The sequence below is a fragment of the Eretmochelys imbricata genome, chromosome 10 (genome assembly GCF_965152235.1).
Source record: "Eretmochelys imbricata isolate rEreImb1 chromosome 10, rEreImb1.hap1, whole genome shotgun sequence".
NCBI classification, from domain to species: domain Eukaryota; kingdom Metazoa; phylum Chordata; order Testudines; family Cheloniidae; genus Eretmochelys; species Eretmochelys imbricata.
In genome coordinates, this window is record NC_135581.1 from 78,858,809 (window position 1) to 78,881,368 (window position 22,560).

The 22,560-nt window shown below is 42.1% G+C and overlaps 1 protein-coding gene across 1 annotated transcript in view; it reads right to left on the reverse strand.

Moving 5' to 3' along the window:
* The window catches only part of DENND4A (DENN domain containing 4A), a 102,338-nt gene that overhangs the window by 53,598 nt on the left and 26,180 nt on the right, over positions 1–22,560 (reverse strand). Inside the window, exons 4-8 of the mRNA XM_077827388.1 lie at positions 22,356–22,425; positions 20,058–20,227; positions 18,998–19,239; positions 16,289–16,355; positions 9,419–9,477 (exon numbers count right to left, since the gene is read on the reverse strand). Coding sequence (XP_077683514.1) covers positions 9,419–9,477; positions 16,289–16,355; positions 18,998–19,239; positions 20,058–20,227; positions 22,356–22,425 — 608 coding nt within the window. The remainder of the gene's footprint in view (positions 1–9,418; positions 9,478–16,288; positions 16,356–18,997; positions 19,240–20,057; positions 20,228–22,355; positions 22,426–22,560) is intronic.

The window sequence follows — 22,560 nt, forward strand, 5'->3', positions numbered from 1 at the left end:
TAGTCCTAAAGCCTTTGCAAAAGGTTTCTGGGGAGGGCAGCCTTATTGCGTCCTTCATGGTAGGACACTTTACCACTCCAGACCAGTAACACGTACTCGGGAATCATTGTAGAACAAAGCATTGCAGTGTATGTTTGCTGGCATTCAAACAACATCCGTTCTTTATCTCTCTGTGTTATCCTCAGGAGAGTGAGATATAATTCATGGTCACCTGGTTGAAATAGAGTGCTTTTCTTCAGGGGACACTCAGAGGAGCCCATTCCTGCTGGGCTGTTTGCCTGTGGCTAAACAGAAATGTTCCCCGCTGTTAGCCACAGGGAGGGGGGAAGGTTGAGGGGGTAGTCACGCGGTGGGAGGAGGCAAAATGCGACCTTGTAACGAAAGCACATGTGCTATGTATGTAATGTTAACAGCAAGGTTTACCCTGAAAGAGTGTAGCCACTGTTTTATAAAATGTGTCTTTTAAAATACCGCTGTCCCTTTTTTTTTTCTCCACCGGCTGCATGTGTTTCAATGATCACAGGATCTTCTCCTTCCCAGAGGCTAGTGAAGCTTAGAAAGAAAAAAAAACGCACTCGCGATGAAATGTTCTCTGAGCTCACGCTGTCCTCCCACACTGACAGAGCACAGACGAATGCGTGGAGGCAAATAATGTCAGAGTGCAGGAAAGCACAAAATGACCGGGAGGAGAGGTGGCGGGCTGAAGAGAGTAAGTGGCGGGCTGAAGACAGGGCTGAAGCTCAAATGTGGCGGCAGCGTGATGAGAGGAGGCAGGATTCAATGCTGAGGCTGCTGCAGGACCAAACCAGTATGCTCCAGTGTATGGTTGAGCTGCAGCAAAGGCAGCTGGAACACAGACTGCCACTGCAGCCCCTCTGTAACCAACCGCCCTCCTCCCCAAGTTCCATAGCCTCCACACCCAGACGCCCAAGAACGCGGTGGGGGGGCCTCCGGCCAACCAGCCACTCCACCACAGAGGATTGCCCAAAAAAAAGAAGGCTGTCATTCAGTAAATTTTAAAGTTATAAACTTTTAAAGTGCTGTGTGGCATTTTCCTTCCCTCCTCCACCACCCCTCCTGGGCTACCTTGGTAGTCATCCCCCTATTTGTGTGATGAATGAATAAAGAATGCATGAATGTGAAGCAACAATGACTTTATTGCCTCTGCAAGCGGTGATTGAAGGGAGGAGGGGCGGGTGGTTAGCTTACAGCGAAGTAGAGTGAACCAAGGGGCGGGGGGCTTCATCAAGGAGAAACAAACAGAACTTTCACACCGTAGCCTGGCCAGTCATGAAACTGGTTTTCAAAGCTTCTCTGATGCGTACCGCGCCCTCCTGTGCTCTTCTAACCGCCCTGGTGTCTGGCTGCGCGTAACCAGCAGCCAGGCGATTTGCCTCAACCTCCCACCCCGCCATAAACGTCTCCCCCTTACTCTCACAGATATTGTGGAGCACACAGCAAGCAGTAATAACAGTGGGAATATTGGTTTCGCTGAGGTCTAAGCGAGTCAGTAAACTGCGCCAGCGCGCCTTTAAACATCCAAATGCACATTCTACCACCATTCTGCACTTGCTCAGCCTGTAGTTGAACAGCTCCTGACTACTGTCCAGGCTGCCTGTGTACGGCTTCATGAGCCATGGCATTAAGGGGTAGGCTGGGTCCCCAAGGATACATGTAGGCATTTCAACATCCCCAACAGTTATTTTCTGGTCTGGGAATAAAGTCCCTTCCTGCAGCTTTTGAAACAGACCAGAGTTCCTGAAGATGCGAGCATCATGCACCTTTCCCGGCCATCCCACGTTGATGTTGGTGAAACGTCCCTTGTGATCCACCAGAGCTTGCAGCACTATCGAAAAGTACCCCTTGCAGTTTATGTACTCGGCGGCTTGGTGCTCCGGTGCCAAGATAGGGATATGGGTTCCGTCTATAGCCCCACCACAGTTAGGGAATCCCATTGCAGCAAAGCCATCCGCTATGACCTGCACATTTCCCAGGGTCATTACCCTTGATATCAGCAGATCTTTGATTGTGTGGGCTACTTGCATCACAGCAGCCCCCACAGTAGATTTGCCCACTCCAAATTGATTCCCAACTGACCGGTAGCTGTCTGGCGTTGCAAGCTTCCACAGGGCTATTGCCACTCGCTTCTCAACTGTGAGGGCTGCTCTCATCTTGGTATTCATGCGCCTCAGGGCAGGGGAAAGCAAGTCACAAAGTTCCATGAAAGTGCCCTTACGCATGCGAAAGTTTCGCAGCCACTGGGAATCGTCCCAGACCTGCAACACTATGCGGTCCCACCAGTCTGTGCTTGTTTCCCGAGCCCAGAATCGGCGTTCCACAGCATGAACCTGCCCCATTAGCACCAGGATGCATGCATTGGCAGGGCCCATGCTTTCAGAGAAATCTGTGTCCATGTCCTGATCACTCACGTGACCGCGCTGACGTCGCCTCCTCGCCCGGTATCGCTTTGCCAGGTTCTGGTGCTGCATATACTGCTGGATAATGCGTGTGGTGTTTAATGTGCTCCTAATTGCCAAAGTGAGCTGAGCGGCCTCCATGCTTGCCTTGGTATGGCGTCCGCACAGAAAAAAGGCGCAGAATGATTGTCTGCCGTTGCTCTGACGGAGGGAGGGCCGACTGACGACACGGCTTACAGGGTTGGCTTCAGGGAGCTAAAATCAACAAAGGGGGTGTCTTTACATCAAGGAGTATTTCAGGCAGGACTTCACGGAGGGTTCCAATAAGAAATGGTGCACCTAAGTTATCGTTCTTATTGGAACAAGGAGGTTAGCCTGGCCTCTGATTGATACATGGCTAGATTTACCTCGCTGCACCTTCTCTGTGAGTGACTGCAGTGTGACCTAGAGGAATGAGTCCCCTAGACAGGGGAGGAGGCAAATGAGTACAAAACAAATCTGGTCTATTTCTTGTTTTGATCCACTCCATCTATCTTTTACATCTTTGGCTGGCAGCAGACGGTGCAGAAGGACCGCATGCCATCCACATCTCATGGCTGCTCGGCAGAAGATGGTGCAATAGGACTGCTAGCAGTCCGTATCGCCTGCCCGCTCACCATAAGACGGTTCAATAGGACTGACTGCAGGACTAAAGAGAATGACCTGGTCAAGTCACTCCAAATTTAGTCCCTGCGCCCATGTCTGCCCAGGCGCTCCTGATCGACCTCACAGAGGCGACCAGGAGCACCTCGGACATGACGATGACAGCTACCAGTCGTACTGTACCGTCTGCTACCACAAGGCAAGGGGTTGCTGCTACTGTGTAGCAATGCCGTACCGCGTCTGCCAGCACCCAGGAGACATAGGGTGACGGTTACCTGAGCGGGCTCCATGCTTGCCGTGGTATGGCGTCTGCACAGGTAACTCAGGAAAAAAGGCGCGAAACGATTGTCTGCCCTTGCTTTCACGGAGGGAGGGAGGGAACGGGGGCCTGACGATATGTACCCAGAACCACCCGCGACAATGTTTTAGCCCCATCAGGCATTGGGATCTCAACCCAGAATTCCAATGGGCAGCGGAGACTGCGGGAACTGTGGGATAGCTACCCACAGTGCAACACTCCGGAAGTCGACTCTAGCCTCGGTACTGTGGAAGCGCTCCGCCGAGTTAATGCACTTAATGCACTTAGAGCATTTTCTGTGGGGACACACACACTCGAATATATAAAACCGATTTCTAAAAAACCGACTTCTATAAATTCGACCTTATTCCGTAGTGTAGACATACCCTAATAATGATTGAAGCACCACTATCCCAAACTTGGAATCTGTCCTACCCGCTAAGTCAAGGGCATAATGTTTGACTAAGGTTAGTGGGTTACTCCGTGTTGCTGCCTTGCAGATCTCAGATACTGGCACAATCCTGAAGCAGGCTGATCCTGCGGCCTGTGCTCCGGTGGTATGCACCTAGACGTTTGGAGGAAGAGGTTTGCCAGCTGTCTGATAACAGGTGAAAATACACCATATGATCCACTTAGAGATTCTCTGTGACAAGATAACTTGACCTTTTACAAGGCTGGAAATGGCCACAAAGAGATGAGGAAACAGTCTGAAAGGCGTGGTCCTGTCAGTGTACGAGTAGAGCCTGGGGAAATGCAGTGTGTGTAGCTTCTGTTCTTTCTTGTAAGCAAACTTAACCCAGAAGAAGATAAGCAGATCAATCAATTGGTTCAGGTGGAATTTTGAAATCACTTTAGGGATTAATTTGGGATGGTGTCACAGCACCATCATGTCCCTGTGAAAGGAGGTACAGGGAGGACAGGTCATGAGGGTACAGAGTTCACTGACCCTTCTGGCTGAGGCAATAGCAACCAGAAAGACTACTTTCAGGATAAAATTGTATAAACGGCAATTTGACAGCAGTTCAAAAAGAGGCTCCATGAGCTGTAGGAAGATGAAGATGATGTTGAGATCCTCTGCAGGAGTCAGATGTCTAATTGGTGGGTAGGTACGCAGAAGGCCTTTAAGGGACTTGAATATCTTTGGGTGAGAGATGACCAAACACAACAGTGTCAGAGCGTGACCCATCAATATTATTGCAAGATAGAGAGCTAAATGTTAGGCAACATCCCTCAAGTGTAGCATGTAGTCAAGGGTCTTTGGTAACAGGGCCTCTGCTGGGTCTAGATTCTGCTGAGCTGTCCATGTGGAAAACTGTTTCTATAACTTTGTTTTATATGAGAATTTCTTGCACTTGTCAGTAGCTGTCTCTTTTGGCAGTGATTAACCGATGGAAGTCCAAGCAGCCAGGTGCAATGACTATGGGTCTGGCTGCAGTACCTGACATGATTCTGAGCTTTTGAGTCTGAGCAGGATGTGAAATGAATCGGGGGGGGGGGGGGCAGGGTGCAAGGCTGACCAAACATCTGCAGTAGGTGCAACAGCCAAAACTGCATTGGCCAGTAAGGAACACTGAGGATCAACATGGCCCTTGTCCCATGTGGTCTTGGATACCAACCTGGGGGGTTAGATGATAGGAGGAAAGGCACATAAGGAGGGCTTAAGTCCCTTATAGCAGGAAGGCATCTGGCTACAAACCCAGATTCATGCTACCTCTGGAGCAGAAGTTCGAATAGTTGCTGTTGTCTTTGGTGGAGTAAAGGCTTTTTGCAGGACTCCCTCCACTGATCAAATATTCTTCTATGATGGACTTCAGCGGGGACTACTCATAGTTGGTGACTGAAAGTCTGCTCAAGTCTGCCAGGCAATTTGTGACTCCTGGAAGGTTCCGAGTCAATGGGGCTATGCCATGGTGACGACCCCATATCCATCGGCTGATGGCAGATGGGTGATGACCGAGCATCTGCTTGCTTATGTAGTGCATTGCAGATGTATTGTCAATTGAGATCTGCACCTTGGAGTTCCACAGAACAGACAGGAATGCCATACAAGACAGTCTTGATAACCCTGAGCTCTGGAACGCTTATGTGGAGTTTCAAGATGTCCTGGGACTAGGACTCCTGCATTTGCAGATGGCTCAGGTGGGCTCACCAAGCCATTCCTGGTGGGTCTGTGTTGAGTCATTTTCAGTCAGGGAATCAAGATTGGAATTCCTTTCATGCTTTCTCAGGATCTAGCCACCATCTGAGCTTTTGCACGACTTGAGGTGGGACTTTGACCTCTTGCTCAAGTGTTGTCTGAACAGGGAGCACACTGACCTAGCCAGAGTTCAGGGGCAACAGGCAAAGTCTGACAGAATTTAGAGGAAGAGACTTTTACTCCCAATATTTCCAATTGTGAAGCAGAAAGGGGGTCTTCACCTTATCCTATCCAGATAACAAAGAAGTCCGAACAGGGTGGGCATAAAATACTCACAAGCTTTCTACAGGACTTGATACCACTTTTCTACTCTTTTTGCTGCAGCCAAGATAGTGACAGGTGTTTGCCACAGAGCTTTAGTGGGGTCAAACAGTCCTTCATTTATCAAAAAAGGGCAGTTCTGGCTAGACCCAATGTCATCAGTGTTTCAAGCAATTTAGGATTTTTTTTTTAATAACTGATGTGCCTATTTCTAGAATGTCCACTATTCACATAAGCAGACGTTGGAATGTCTTAAAATCATCTGGCTCTGGGGCTATTGCTTTGCCTGATGATAAGGTCTTTGGGAGGCAAGGCAAGATGGCATTGGTCCTCTGGTCCCATGTTGTGCAGTTCCTGGCATTCTTCCTAGCTCGGTGCCAGTGATCTGACCATGGATGACACTGGGAGTGCAATCTCCTCTTCCTGGAATTGGACAGGCATCAGCTCCTGAAAACGCACAAAGGAGAATCCCAGTAAGCCCAATACAGCATGATGGCATGCCACCGGATTGGCTTGTCTGATGATGACCAGTCTGGGTGCGGTTGTGGTGGCATCCTGTTAGGAGAACCATTTGGTCTTTCCATAATCTCAAGAGAGAGCCGGTTCCCTGCTTGTGGAAGGTAAGAATGTATATCCTGGTGACAGGGAGGAAGAATAGATTTCCTCTAAGAGTAGCATTGAGAAATATGGTGCTCTCAGTACTAGGATCCACATCAGTGCTGGTTGTTGCCTGGGTGCTGAGGTAATTTCTGACACTGGTCCAGATTCCTCAAAGGATGCATCAGCAGTACCATCAGTGACAATACTGCTGGGGTCAATGCTGATGGTTATCTCATCACCAGTGGAGTCGGTGCTGGGGTAAATTTTGTGGATTATCACTAGCCCTAGGTTCAGTATGGGGTTTCACAAGGTTTTTCCAAGGAGGCTTTGTGTGGCCTTTCCCTATGGGAAGATACCAACCTCTGCCTACAGTCTCTGCCATGCTTTCTCTCGGTGGGAAGCTTCAGTTCCAGCAGTATTGGAATCAGTGCCAGTGGCACTGGCTTCAGTGTCAGGGTTTTTCCTGTGCTGGCTTTGAGAACCGCATATCTACCTAAGGCAGGGTAGCACTCATGGATAGAATATTCTCCAGTGCATGGTTGGATTTGTTACCTGACTCCTCAAGGTCCGAAGACACACTTATAGACTGCTCTAGCAAGCAGCACTTCAGTTGAGTGTTGCAAGACTTGAGAATCTTGGAAAAAAGTGTTGTCATACCAAGCGTCTGTCTGGTATTCTGAAACCTGTCTGGTATATGGCTCTCACCAAAGCAGAAGAGGCATCTGAAATGTACATCTGTTAACAGGGTTAGTCCATCACAGAAAGGATAGGTCTTGAAGACTGAGGACTTAGAGTTCATCACAAGGTGGAAGTGGATGAACCACCCTACACAAAGGGGGGAAGGAAGGTGGTCTAACTGCCAAGAATAAGTCCTGATGGGTCATGTTTGTTTGTTTAGTTTCCTAGAGCAAATAGATGAGAGTTCGGAAGATTTCTGAAGAGTTTAGCCAGAATGAAAGACAAGTGGGTTGAATATTCACTAAGTTCTATCTCTGCCAGTGGCAGCAAGAGGTAACTGAGGGAGGATCAAGGCTGCACTGCCTTTTATGCCCAGACATGGGCACATGATACAGCACAGGGCAAACGTGGGCCCTGACACACAGGGCTATTCAAAAGATTCTTATCTCATGCACATGAGGCACGTGCACACCTACAGTGGGATTCACACTGACACATACTCAAAGGATGTAAAATTATTTCACTAAAAAGCTGAAACAATAAAAGCTGCTTTATACATAATATAGTCTTATTTAATTGAATACAAATCTAACCAATGTCTTCAGATTACAGAGTACTTTAAAATGTGTGACTAATACTTCGAATTAGTGCGTTGATATTTCCCAGACATTAAAGAAAACTTTAATACCCAGACACAGTGACATTTATGAAACAGTTCTGTAATTCTCTAACAAATGCCAGAGGGTCTAGTGATTTTCCCTCAATATAATGGGAAATGCTCAGTTCCTCAGGTTTGTGCTGCAATCACATAGCGATTATGTGAATGCTATTCTACTAGAAAGAAAGTTATCACATTGCTAACTGAGCTTCATGGATTATACAACAATATACATCTTTATCTCCTCCAGTCAAAAATGAATTCCTCATGTGAGTTAACATTCAATATTAACAGCATCTGTACTCTTCATACAGAAAGTATGGAGTATTTTTGTTTAAATGAATATTTAGAAAATATTATAGATGTTACATAAAATATATGAATTAGTAAATACATATAACTTTGTTGTGAAGCAGTTAGGGTTCACATACACACACACACACTCACTTGACATAAATCCACAAAAGCAAGGAAGTGAAAAAGTTAAGCTACCTAAGAGTACATACACTCGAGTTCTCCATACACAAGCAAACACCTTTACCATTACTGCAGCTATAACACAAATCTCTCTTTGCATCCTGAACTCTACTTCATTTTGCTCCTTCTGTACACATTTTACCAGATTATTCCTCCCACACTAGTAGTTGGTGATATTTGATCAAAGCTGGAAGGGGGGGGTGGGGGTGGAGGAGAGACCAAAATGCAGCTGCTGATGGAGAATATTTTATTTGTCAGCAACTGCGCACAAAACCTCCTTTCATTTTAGGAGAAAATCTGCCGGAAAAGTCATTATTGATGGAAAAGTATTGGATGTGTCTGACTCCCTGTCAAACAGGCTTGTGTTTATATGGTTCCCTATCATTCAGGTTCGCGTACACAGCACAAACTTTCTGTTACAGCAACATGGAGAATAGTTAAATAATGATCCTAAATCCAACATTAAAAAAAACAACCACCACCAAAAACCCAAAAGCCCATAGACAATACTCAGAATCCAGCTCTCTACCAAGTTTTGTGTAGGCAAAATATTTTTTAAGAGATTATTGGTCAAAAATGAAAAGCTAGGATTGCAATGGACACATCAGATAGGAAGACTTGAATTTTGGCCTTATTAAATATTATGAAGAGAAACCAAACAAGAACAACACAGAAAATTCAATGTGCAAAAAAGTTAACCTTCTGTGTTCTTTTCAGACTAATTGGCCACCTACTTTTTGACTAAATCAGGAACTTATGCCTGATATTAAGCCCATTTAAGAACTCTATCCTGACTATGGAGTCACTACCAAGGATTTCCATAATTTATATATATTACATATGATTTTCATAAGCTATATGGACTATGAGGTTTCTGCAGTAGCAAGTGAGATTTTAAAAAAATAAGGCAAACTATTAAATACGAAGTACCAAAATACTTCCATCAATATTGTTGCAAGAGTGACTTACAGTATTTCAGATAGTTATAAAATATAAAGACTTAAAATTAATACCTCTATAAGACAGCCAATTAGTTAAAAAGGAAAAAAAATCGTATCACTTCCAGATACACCAATTACAAAATATAGTAGACCGTTAAAATTACTTCATATTTCAAAGCTTTAAAGCTTCATGTCACTAATGGATCAAGGTACGTTTCACAATTAAAACAGAACTGTTGTTCTACTTGCCTCAGTGGTAGAGGTGATGACACTGGCTGACTAAGAATCAGGTTATCATGTGGCGATAGCTATAAAAAAAAATTTCATATACACTTTTTATTTTGGACCTTAAAAATATTTAACAGAAATTGTACAACAGTCAATCAATTATAATGTGAACATTTTAAAAAAGTCTATATTAAACATTATGTAGCTCAGGCATATGTGAAATAATGAAGCAATAAAATGCAAAACCATCATTCATATATTTTACTTATAGATAAGTTACAGGTGACACTTTCTCTCCTCCTTCTGCACTTAAACAGAAAGATGATCCATCATATTACCTATCTTAAAAAAAGGATTAAAACTAACATTGCATAACAGCTCCATGACAGTTTATTAACCCTCCAATTAATTAATATTCTGGAATAAGTGAGGAGCCACAGCTCAGCTACAACAACATTTTTTTTTTCAAGTAACATCTTCTCTATAAGAAAAGAGAACCAGATCCTCAGCTAGTGTAAACCAGTTCAACTCCATTTATTTTACTGGAACTAAGGGCAGATTACACCAGCTGAAGATCTGGCCCAATAATGTATTAATACATTTATCCTCTTTTCAAAGACTTCAACGATGGCATCAAGAGAGACCAGACATATACTCGAAATGAAGATAGGAAGATTATTTTCATTATTATATTACACTTCATATTTTGTATATAGGGTATCTTTCAGTAATCAAACTCAGGAACTACACTGCCAGAAAAGAACAATTACTTACCTACAGTAACTGCAGATCTTCGAGATGATGTTGTCAGTGTGGATCCCACTGTAGGTGCATATGCAAACAAAATCAGAAGTTGTTTTGCATTGGGGCCAGACACATGTTCTATGCCTCCTCATGTTCCCATGTAAGGGTATAAAGGGCAGAGTGGCTGCGACCTTGCCTCAGTTCGTTCACAAATCAAAGACTAACTGAGGACTCCTAAAGTGAAGAGAGGCAAGTCACAAAATCCACACTGACAACATATCAAAGAACCAGTTACTGTAGGGCAAGTAACTATTTTTCCTTTCTCGAGTATGTGTCAGTGTGGATCCCACTGTAGGTGACAGGCAAGCAATATCCCCTCTGGACGGTGGGAATGAGGAATATCAGCTGAATCAGTCAAACAACGATTGAAGTACTGCTCTCCCAAACTTGGCATCCCATGTCAAGGGCATGGTGTTTCACACAAGCCAGTGGGTTACTCCACATTGCAGCCCTGCAGATCTGAATGTTTTTGAGGCAGGCGGTAGATGCAGATTGTGTTGTGGTACTATGTATCTTGATATTCGAAGGGAGAAGCTTGCCACCCAGCTGGTAGCAGGTGGAAATGTACTGTGATATCTATTTGGAAATTCTCTGCAAAGAGAGGAGTTGGCTTTTAAATGGACCAGAAATGGCAACAAAGAGCAGAGAGACTAATGAAAAGGCTTGGTCCATTTAAGGTAATACATCAAAGATCTGGATACATCCAAGTTATGCAGTTTCTTCTCTCCCTGCATCAAGTGTGAGAAGAAGATTAGCAAGGAAGTCACCTGGTTCATGTGAAAATCCAAGACCTCTTTGGAGACAAAACTGGGGTGTGGTCTCAACACCACTGTCTCTATGGAAGGATGTATAAGACAGTCCTGCCATGAAAGTCTGGACCTCACTGACTGAGCTAAAGTGATGGCCACAAAACCACCTTGATAGTAAGGTAGTATACGAAACAATATGACAGTGGCCCAAATGGAGGCTCTGTGAGCTTCAGAAGGACAATATTAAGGTCTCATGAGAGAGCCAAGTCTCTGACTGGAAATTAAAATATGGAGGCAGCTCTTAAGGAATTTTGATAACCACTGGGTGCGAAAAGACTGAGTGAGAACGCACAAGTGCATACCACGTTGATATTGCTGTAAGGTGGGCCTTGAGAGAATTGAATGCCAGGCCTGCTTGTTTCAGGAGTAGCACAATCTTTGATATCAGTGTTTCCACTTGGATCCAGATCATTCTGAGCTGCTGTGATGGGGTGTACAAGCCCCACTCTGGTGCGGGATGGGTTAAGGAACAGCTCTGGGCCCAGAAAGCCACACCCAACTGCCCCTGCACACAATGGAGGTTGAGCTCAAAGGGGAGCAGTTCAGCTTGGCGGACAGAGAAGGAGAGCAGTTGTGTGGTGTAGGCTACTGCCGAGAAGCTGCTGGGGCCCCGCATGGCCGGGACCAGGCCCCACTGCCAAGCCACCACAGGCCCTTCATCCATGGCGGATAGCAATGACGAGCCCCAAATGAGAGAGGAAGACTGTCCAGATCACGACCAGAGAGGACACTTGGAGGGAACTCGGCAGTAAACCAATGGCACCAGCAGAGGAACCAAAGCCAGAGTAGGAAATAGCCCAGGGAGCAAGCATAGGGGTGCCCACCCCCTACGCCACACATTTTGAATTATTGTTTCACTGGGCCCTGGGTGGGAACTCAGTGGAGCAGGGAGGGTCCGTGTTCGCCTACCCCGGCCATTGACCCTCTGAATGAGACGGACACAGACTTGCACTGCTAGGCGGTATTGCTAGGCAGTATTGCAAAACACTCCCCCTCCCTCGATAGATATCCAAACGGAAAATTTCTTCTACTTTAAGCATAAGTCTTCCTAGTGGAGGATTTTCTGCTTTGTATGAGGAGATCAGAATTTGATTCTGAGATATTATGTCTGGGCAGGCCAGGAGGTAAATGGGAGGTTGCGTGGACAGCTGCAGCAGGACCAACAGATAAAATTGCCTCAGCCAGCAAGGGACTATTATGATGACTGTAGCTTTGTCCCTCCTGAATCCTGGACAGTATCCTGGGGACAGGGAAATCTGTGGAAAAACAGGAGCCCTCAAGACCACTCATGGAGAAAAGGCCAGGGAGGGAACATAATATTTACCTTCGGCTCTTCTTGAGGTGGGAGAAAGGGACAAACAAGTCTGTCATATTGACTTAACAGGCTCCAAAATTGCCTTATTAATTGGTAAGACCACCTGCAATGGCCTGGTAGTAGCCAAAATGTCAATGAGGCAATGGGAGGACTCCCTAACCACCTCCATCTGGATCCCCAAAACCTGAGGCAACCCTCTTCAATAGCTCTTGGTGTGTTCCATAATCAGCTGGAGGGGGTGAGATGCCTCCCAAGGAAACTGCCTTAACAGGGGAGGAAGACAATGAAGTCAGCAAAGTTTGAAGCTATCCTTCCTCCATTAGCAGTTCAGCAGACTCCTCCTGAACCACTTCTTCCTGCTCAGTGCCAGGCCCAGTACCGGACTCACAAACAGATGGCACCTGGAGAGTACATTCCCCATGTCTCCCCTAGGGCACAAAGCAGGAATAACTTGTGTAGGACCTGGAAACTAAGGGGAATCCTCATAGCTTCCAAAAGGCCACTGGACAGATGTTGGACCCAATGACTCCCTGGCCACATGCCCAATCTGATTCCAGCTGCAGGATCTCAAGGTAACCATGCGCAGAAACACCTACGGGGGAATAGTGCAGCTCCAAGGTTTGGAAACCTAGGTGCCAACCTGAGATGCCAACTTCAGAGTCAAGCTTTCCCTTTGAGGCTGCTGACGGGTGTGAAACATGAAGCACAGGAAGTTGTTGCAGTACCAACTACTGCACTGATGATACTGGTGCTGCTCAGTCACCGGTAGCAAGAGCAGAGTGTCCTGCACTGCCAGGGATACCAGTACTGATAAATTCAGCGGATTTCTTGCCGCCACAAATGCCTCAAGTATGGTTGGTCCCAAGACAGTCTTGGGTTGCTGTGGTACTGCAGATGAAGAAAGCTCCACTTCAGGCTCCAGAGTTTCTGCACTACCTGAGAAGACATATACTTGGATTTTGGGTGCACTGTACTCTTATCCATATGCTTAATGGATTTAGGTGTTGGCAATCTTCCTCTCTCAGAGTGTCTTAGGTACCAGAGAAAGAGAGTAGTGCCAGACCTCAGGCTGCATAGGAGGTGCATTCCTAACAGAAGAAGTCAAAGTGAAAGCTATGCTCTGAAGGCGGTCTCAAGGCCACCCTCATGAGGAAAAGCTTCAGCCTGGCTTCTCTGTCTTTTTCAATCTTTGGCCTAAAGTCTTTGTAAATTTGGCAATGATCCTGTATATGAGTTTCCCCTCAAACACGTCAAGCAGTCGGAGCACAGGTCACTCAGAGGCGTCGGCCTAGAACAAAAGATGCAGGGCTTGAAGCCCAGTGACTGAGGCATCCCTCCATACCAAGAAGCAGAAATGTGAAAACCGGGGACTGAAAAAGAAAACTAATCTTACACTTACTAAGAAACTACAAAACTAGATAACTATTTACAAGAAATTTACGACAAGCACACCGAAAGCACTTGCTAAGGCAAGCCAAGGAATTATAATGACCATCACAGGTGGTAAGAAGGTCGGGGTTTGGAGGCAGCTGGGCCCTTTAAACTGGCATGTAACAGCCCAGCATACTCAAGCCACCCTTAGCGAGTGTGTGTGCACCCAGAGTGAAATGCACATGTGCAATCACTCAAAGAAGAGTTTCCGATTTCGCATGCATGAGGTACATGCCTACATCCACACTGACACATATTGAAATAAGAGCCTGTAATGCTAAACAGCTACTTAGTTAAAAGACTTAAAATACTCCTTCAGGTTTTAGATTTTCCCCCCACATTGTTAAAGAGATCTTAATTCTACCATACTTGTTAAACTAACCAATTCCAGGGAGCAAAACTTTCCCTAATAATACTTTTAGTTTATAATTGCTATGATTCAAGCATTCCCTCAGATCCACTCAGAAAAATATTTTAGATTTGAATGCATGTGATTTCACTACGGCACAGTGCTAATCACTGTGTTCTCTGTAATACCAACATACATCTGGAGTCACTCTATGAAAGTTCCTCATTAGACATCTTGTAAGAATTATCTGGCTATGGACATTAACAGTAATTTCTATTAAAGCTGATTTTGCTACTTGTGCTAAATTGGTACGTGCATAACCTTTTGCCTATATCTATGGTGTTATGTAAATTCATTTAGATGTAATGTGTATGAATGGCTCACACCACACAGATTTCTTAAAAGTTTGTTCCAGGATATTTTCATAGATTTTGGCTAATTGGGAATATTGCTTCAAATGTCTTTCTAAATATGCTAAATTCTTCTATATGCATTTCTTTACAGATCTTATCTACAATATTTTATCAGGTGTGACTAATGGAAAAGAACAGGATTTAAATATACTGGATTTTTAATCAGATTTTAAATATTTATTGTAAAAATTGTCAAGTGTGGAATATACTACAGGATATTTGTTCTCCAACTCCTCTTCAGAAATATAGTAACCAAATTAATAAACATGCCCTTAGACATCCTTAAGTCTCTTGGTTGAGATTTCCAAGAATGTTTAAAACACCATTTAAGGAAGTTGCCTCCATTTTTACTAGACTTTATTCACTGAGAAATCTACCCTAAAGGCTGTGGATATCACTTCAAGTCTCAAGATTGCACCGATTCCTTTGCAATGTATTTTTCAAAAGAAGTCACTGAAGATCAAATACCATTTGAAACTTGATCAGAACAACAGGACTTGGTTCAGTAATTTTGACTGTATGGCTATGAAATGAGTTTGTCTGTTCTTTGCTCTAAGTTTCTAACTTAACATGCCTCTATCCTGTTTGCCTCCTAAAATAATAAAATTTTCCTTTTCCAGTGGGACATAATCTAATGAGGAGGCTTAATAATAGCTCCCTCACAAAAATCCTAAATTAGAGGTTTCCTTACCCCCACCAACTCTGCATATGATTTAACAGAGAATACATCTTTGATTGACCTCCAACCCTGATACCACTTTTAAGGCTGGACATAGTTAAAGATTACCTTACATGAGTGGACAGTAAGGCTCTGTGACTTCGGCAGCAGCTGGTGTGGATGACCCAGGAGCCGCCTGAGCAGCTCTGGCAGTTGCACCGGCCACTGCTGAGGCAGTCTCAAGCCCCCCTGGCCCCAGCAGCAGGAGTTGGGGGGGGCAGGGCTGGGGTACAGGGCGGTGCTTACCTGGGGGAGCTTCCCGGAAGGGCAACAGGAACTCCCCTCCCTCAGCTTTTAACTCCACATGCTGCCTCTGCTCCACTCACAGGCACCGTCCCTGCAGCTCTCACTGGCCGCGGTTCCCAGCCAATGGGAGCTGCAGAACCGGAGCTTGGGGCGGGGCGGAGGCTGCATGTGGAGCTAGGAGCTGGAGGTCACTGCTTCCCAGGAGCCAGGTAAGGAGTCTGCCATTAATTTTTGTTTACTGCCCGTGACCTGTCCATGACTTTTACTAAAAATACCTGTGACTAAAACATAGCCATAGTCATAAGTTTCATAAATTGTGCCTCTTGAATGTGCATAATTCTTGTATACTTCAGTGGAAACCATACACATGCAGAGGACAGAATAAGGCCCTTTGAAAAAAGTAGTCATGAAGAACATACTCCAGAGGTCTAGCCTACAGATCTCACTTTTGTTTAAGCTGAATAAAATAAAAAGACGAAAATATTTCACAAACAATGAGGGACTCACACAGCTGTCCTGGCTTTCTGCAATATATCCCTTAACTAGCACATAGCGTTTTTTTTTAAGTACAAAATCAAATATGCCTCATGAAATATAATGCCTAAGAAAATGTTTTAGTATAGTCCTAAATTAAACTGGAAACATGCAACATCAATTATTTCTAAGTGTGAAATATTTGTGAATTTGGCTGTAGATGTTTTCTTTTTTATACGAATATTTAAAGAAAACTGTACTATATTTTCACATACAAGCAGCCGTATAAAATGACTGATACTGGAGATAGTTAAGAAAGATTTTAAACTTACCTGAACTAAAATTCTTGGTCTCTGAGGGGATGGAAAAGGAACTTTGTGCATAAAATGCGAAATATGTCTGAAGAAAAAGAAAAGACTAACTTTAAACATACCGGTAATAGAAATCACAACTTGAGAACTGTTTATGAAATGCTGTACATCACTTTGTGTGCTTTTTGCAAGCAACATGAAAAGTGGCCATATAAAAATGGCAGAATCTTGCTCAGTATATTTGCTTATTTTAATGACTAACATAAATTGTTGACATTTATTACTCTTGTTAGTACTACAGAGCCAACAGCCAACAGAGACTGAAGTAGATTCAATTTAGGTTCTTAGTATATCCTGATCATTGAAGTATTTGAACACCTTTATGCAAGAAAACTCTTGTATTAATTCCTTCTTGTTAATAAACTCACCTGGTTATAAAACTCCAACCAAAGAACCACTCTCTTATACTTGTGCAAGACCACTGAAGGCAATGGGATTACACAAGCATCCCAGAGAGTGTAATTTGGCCTTCAGAACCTATATTGCTGATGTTGGTGTGCAAGATGACAGCAACCCAGGGCATCTTTCAAATTCCAGGGTTGAGTTTGCAAGCTGGCAGTTACAAAAATCTTTCCAGTTGTAAAGTAAAAATATTTGATCTTGAAATCTTCCAGGTTGCCAACCTTCCAGAAATCTCCAGGAATTAAGATTAAACTTTAATTAAAGATGGCATGTGATGAAACCTCCAGGAATACGTCCAACCAAAACTGGCAACCCGAGAGACTAAAACTATGACACTGAAATCTAGCTAGTCTATTTACTTTGTTAACACCATTTGCAAATGATCCTTGCACAGTAACATTAGATAAAACCCTGAGGTTAATGAACTTCGGCTTATTTTCAAACTTTCAGACATAAACTGAACTTAAAAATCAGTAACAGAAAAAAGAAGTAGGACATTATGTCTCATTCACATTGTAGTGTCAAATGCATGACTATAAATCTATTAATTTTTTTAAACTGTAAACTGAAACTGTAAATTTTTTTAAACTTTGCAATCCTGGAAATTGTTCAAAATGGAAATAGAAAATTCTGAGGGAGCTTGTAAGAGTTTTATGTATTTCACAAATACTTGGAATTTTCAGATTCATTGATCTCTATATTGCACAAAAAACTAAAGCATATACTGTACTGAGATTTCCTCTTATTAGCAGCACTGGGAGAGCTTCATCAGTGTTATCATTCTCAGAGGCTAACACAAAGAAATGGATTTTGGCATAAAAAGGCTGCATTTAAACTGCCACAGGGCTTTCTCTCTGATCCAGCAAACAGACAGGACCTTCTGTTCAAGAGGGGCCCCGACCTTTGCAGAACAGTTGGAAATACTTTGGCTACTAGGGCCCCATAAAACTGATGGGTGACTCCTGTTAGGTTTAGTGTGTATTTAAATCTGTTTATTGTTATGTTTTCTTTGTAATGGTTTTACTTTAAGAACAAATGTATTTGCTTAGAAAGAGCTGTGTGGTAACTTGTAAGAGCTGGCAATACTGTTAATAGCTCTCTCAGAGAAAGAGAAGCTCAGATCCTGGCCTACAGGTAAACTGGCTTGCTGGGGATATCACAGTGCGGGCACAGAGCTGTGCATCCTTAAAAGCCCCAGTCAGGAAGGAGAGAGACATGAGTCTCCACCCAAGACAGAAACCCAAGTGGGTGCCCTCAAGGAACCATGGAGGAGGAATACAGGTGCAGTTACCCTAAACTGTGAGAAATATATAAAATTCTTAATGTAAATAAGATTATGTTGAAGTTTAATTGGAAAAAAGAATGGTGCATATACAGGAACAGACTTTAAAGGTATCTAGCATTGCTCTGCTCAGCACTGCAACACCCAACTGACTGAGGGGCTCATAAGTTCTATTTTCAAAACTGACTTAAGCAGTTAGGAGCTGAAGAGACTTCTGAGTGTGATGACACCCTGCACCGACAGGAGTTTTTCTGTCGGTGTAGGAACACCACCTCCCCGAAAGATATTACCTACATCAGAAGAAGCCCTCCTGCCATCGACACAGCTATGTCTACACTGGAGATTGTCAGAATAGTTATGTCAATCAGGGATGGTTTTTTCACACCAATGACCAATGCAGCTACGGTAACATAATTTAAGTGTAGATCAAGGCTTAATCTTCATTCAGATTATAGATATTACTCTTTAGGTATAGGGAGTCATATCACACTTTAAACATAAAAGGATTATTCTCACTTGTGTTAGAATTGAGTTCAACAGATTAATCACTCCAAAGGACCAAAGATATTAGAAAACTAACTCCTAAACATGCAGATGTGAATAGGCATTTTTATAATCTTTTTGACCAACTGTATCTGACAAAATCACAAAGGGTTTATAATCTTTGTTCTCCTAAACAAAATATTTAAAAATCCTGGAGCCATTTAGACAATCTTAAAAAGAAATGAATGGCTTAAGATGTACGTAGAGAGGAGATAAAATACATTTTAAAAACAAAAAAGAGGTTTTTAAAGAAAGGGTACATCAAAGAAATAAAAGTTTATCCATAGGAAAAAATGAGCATTTGATTCACCATAATAGCAGAATTGAACATTAAACACAAAATACTTTAATATATCAAAAAGCCATAATCAATTATCAAAGTAACATGGAAAATTCACAACAACTTGAATTATCAGCACGAATTTTTCTGTGAAACAACTTACTTCTCAATAGGCAGGACATGAGGACCAGAGATGGAATAACGATAAAGAAAGGTAAGAAACTTCTTGAAAGCATCAAAAAAAGGCCAGTGAGAGAGCAGACAAATGCATTTGTTAGTCTGAACTGTTTTGGAGTTATCTGACTTCCCATCTCCAGTAGTTGCTAACCCTAACTGAGATTTCTGTTTTTCTGTGAGATTCTCCTCGGGATATGGTTCATAGAATTGAATAGCAGCACCATATACCTGCAAACAATAATACATTTGATTACAGCTACGTACATCTGCCTAAATCTTTAAAGAAAGCCAACATATCCTAAAGTTGCAAGCAAATCAAGAGTATTCTATAGTGGCATAAACTGGACATATGTATCTTTTGAAATTTCTTTAAAAATATTCTTATGATCGCATATAAACCAGACCCTTTTAAATGAATTTAAAAAAAACAAATATAAAGCCATATGTGAAAAGGCAAGTTAAAACAACTGTTCTTAGGGTAGACAAGGAAATAATGATACAGAGTACAGCTGTCTCTGTAACTGCCATTTAAGCTACTTTTTGGGCAGCTCTATAAGCAACTCAAGGCAGTAGACACAACTCTTCAATAAAGCCCTCCTGAAATCCATTTATATTATGTGACACATACATGCATGGGAAGAACAGGGTTGTTCCCATACTTTTACAATGTGAAAATCCAGGCTGCATCCATGCAAATTTACTTTTCTCTCTTTTAGATTTCTGTTTTTAATGTAGTTGGAAAAGGGGGAGGAAGGGAATTTTATTTTAGGGGCTGATCCAGAACCCATTGAGGTCAACAGAAAGACCCACTGTTGTCTTTAATAGTCTTTCAGTCAAGCCCTTAAAGAACAGGATTCAAGTTTTTTAGTTATCTGTGTGAATGTCTTATTTTCACTTGTAACAAATGTCAAATTGTGTAACAATGTTTTACTGTTGTGATGTAGTTTTCTTGTGCTTATAATCGGTTACCTTTCTGAACATTAACTATTCAAGGTTACAAAATCAATCAATCACAAAATTTAACATTTGTTAATTTTTTTCAATACCTTTTCAGCCGAAGCTCCAGTTAGTACAAATGTAGAAAAAACCGGAAGGGGGTATTTACTACTAGATGGCCAACACTCAATAGTTGCACCCATGGGTAGACAAAAAAGAGGCACTGATTCTGGTAATGGGAATGACTCGTAGTCTTCTTCAGGATATCTGCATATTAAACCTAATAAAGCAATTATTAAAAAGGCAGTTACAGAACAAATCCTATGTTAGAAGTGTGCGTGTATGACCTGATTTCACACAAACACATTAACTATATAACAGTATAAATTCACGTCAGGAGACCTAGAAGAAGTTTCAAAATGTCTGGACAACTGTATGATTGTCAGGTTAACAGCACAATTCCAAAGAACTAATAGGAATCACATAGATAAGCACAATATTGGGAATTATTTGATTCTCTAGGTACTACACAGTAAACAATCTTATTAACTTTTCTTTTTTCATATCTACAGGCTTAAGTACATTTTCATCTATGAATACTATACTTTTTTTAATCACAGAGATCAATGAACAAATTAAATTTCAGATCCATGAAGAAAAAGAAAAGAAAACCTCTAAATGTGATGAATAAAAGTAATAAGCCTTTGAATAAAAATTACTCTTCTAGTAAGATTCAACAATGTGTTTAAAAAAATATAGGGAAAAAACTTTAATGGTAATTATATATAAAAAAAAAAAAGACATTAAAAGCCAGAGAGCTCTTCAGAGGATACAAATGGGCATAGCTCCATTGACTTCAATAAAGTCATGCTGATCTACACTAGCTGATGATCTAAGTTTTTAAGATATATGAGACTAACCATTTTTATTTCTAGCTACAACTTCAAAATACATCAAGTTCTAGAGCAAAAGTTTTTCAACCTGGGGGTTCTGAACGAGTGTCAGGGAGTTGCAACTACCTGTCCTTTCCCTATTCCTAGACAGCTGGGAGCGTTTGGGAGTCACAGTATGGAAACACTTGAGAACTGGTGTTCTAGAGAAATATGAAACCCTATGATACAAGGTTATTCTTAGGAATATAATGCACTGTAAGTTATCATAGAATATTTTCCTTCAATCAAATTTAAACAGGAAAGCATTTGTGTTTTGTATATTTATTGCTAGAGCCACTAAAAAGTATGTATTTTTTTACATTAGTAAGTACATATTAGCCAGAGGCCTAACCTACACAAGTATATGTGGGGCATATTCTTACCACATCCTGGTAAAAACACAAGCTTTATATGATATGGTATTGGTTTTTGCCACAGACTATTTATAACATAGGTATACTGCTGAGCCCCACTGTAAGAAAACACCACAAGTCAACTCTTGTTATCTTTCATAGAGTCATGTCCTAGTAACACATGAATTACCATTTTAGATCAGACCCAAGGTCCATCTAATCCAATATTCCAATTCTGACAGTGGCCAGAAGCAGATGATTTAGAGGAAAGTGTAAGAACTGCACATTTAAGACCTAGTTCTGCATGGTAAAAAGCACTCCCATCTAATGCTGACTTCAGTGGGAATCAAGGATGTTTATTCCCACGCATTATCAGGCCCTCAGTGAATTAAATTTCCTCCCCAAAACAAGAAAAATAATAATGAAAATTCAAAACATGGTATAATTAAACAGATCTCAAGTCAGTTGACCTTGAGGGAACTAGGTAAGCCTCTTCCATTCCCTTCAACTTCTGCCACAGGCAGTGTGAATGTGAAAGAAACATTTCAGAACTGAGTTCATTTATTCTGATATGGTCAAAAAGTCTTGGAATATGCACTCAGGGTTACTGTAGGAGGGGTTCATGACAAAATGAAAAAATCAACTATATTTTATTAAATAAAATTACAAGACTATTACAAAACATCGGGTGAAATCTTGACCTCACTGAAGTCAATGGGAGTTTTGCCATTGATTTCCATGGGGCCAGGTTTTCAACCCAAAAGGTAATTATAGTACCTTTGCCATATTCTGCAACAGAAATGGTAATTTGCAGTAAGATGATGAGAGCACTACGATGAATTAAAAAGAAAGACACACACAAGAAAACGACTAAATCTATATTTAATACAGATTTTTAAAAATGAAAGACATAATGGTACAAGACAGTAGTTTGGATGTTTTTGGGCTATTTTTATTAGAAAGCTCTTTGGGTCAGAGGCTTATTTTATTTTGTACAGTGCCAAAGACAATGCCTGTATTTAAATAAATAATTCTCAGACAAAACTATTGCAAGATGACGGTATGGCTGAGTGTACATATCAGTAACTTAAGAGAGCAACAAAGCTATAGAATAATTACTCACCAGCTTTATATGATATGGTATTGGTTTTTGCCACAGACTTTTTATAACATAGGTATACTGCTGAGCCCCACTGTAGAAAAACACAAAAGTCAACACATTCTTATTGATTTACTTGACAAGGTGTAAAAAAAGAAATGAAATACAGGGAAAAGAACTAGTTTAGGAAAGGACTCCTCAAAACTCTTGTTATCTTTCATTGGTCATG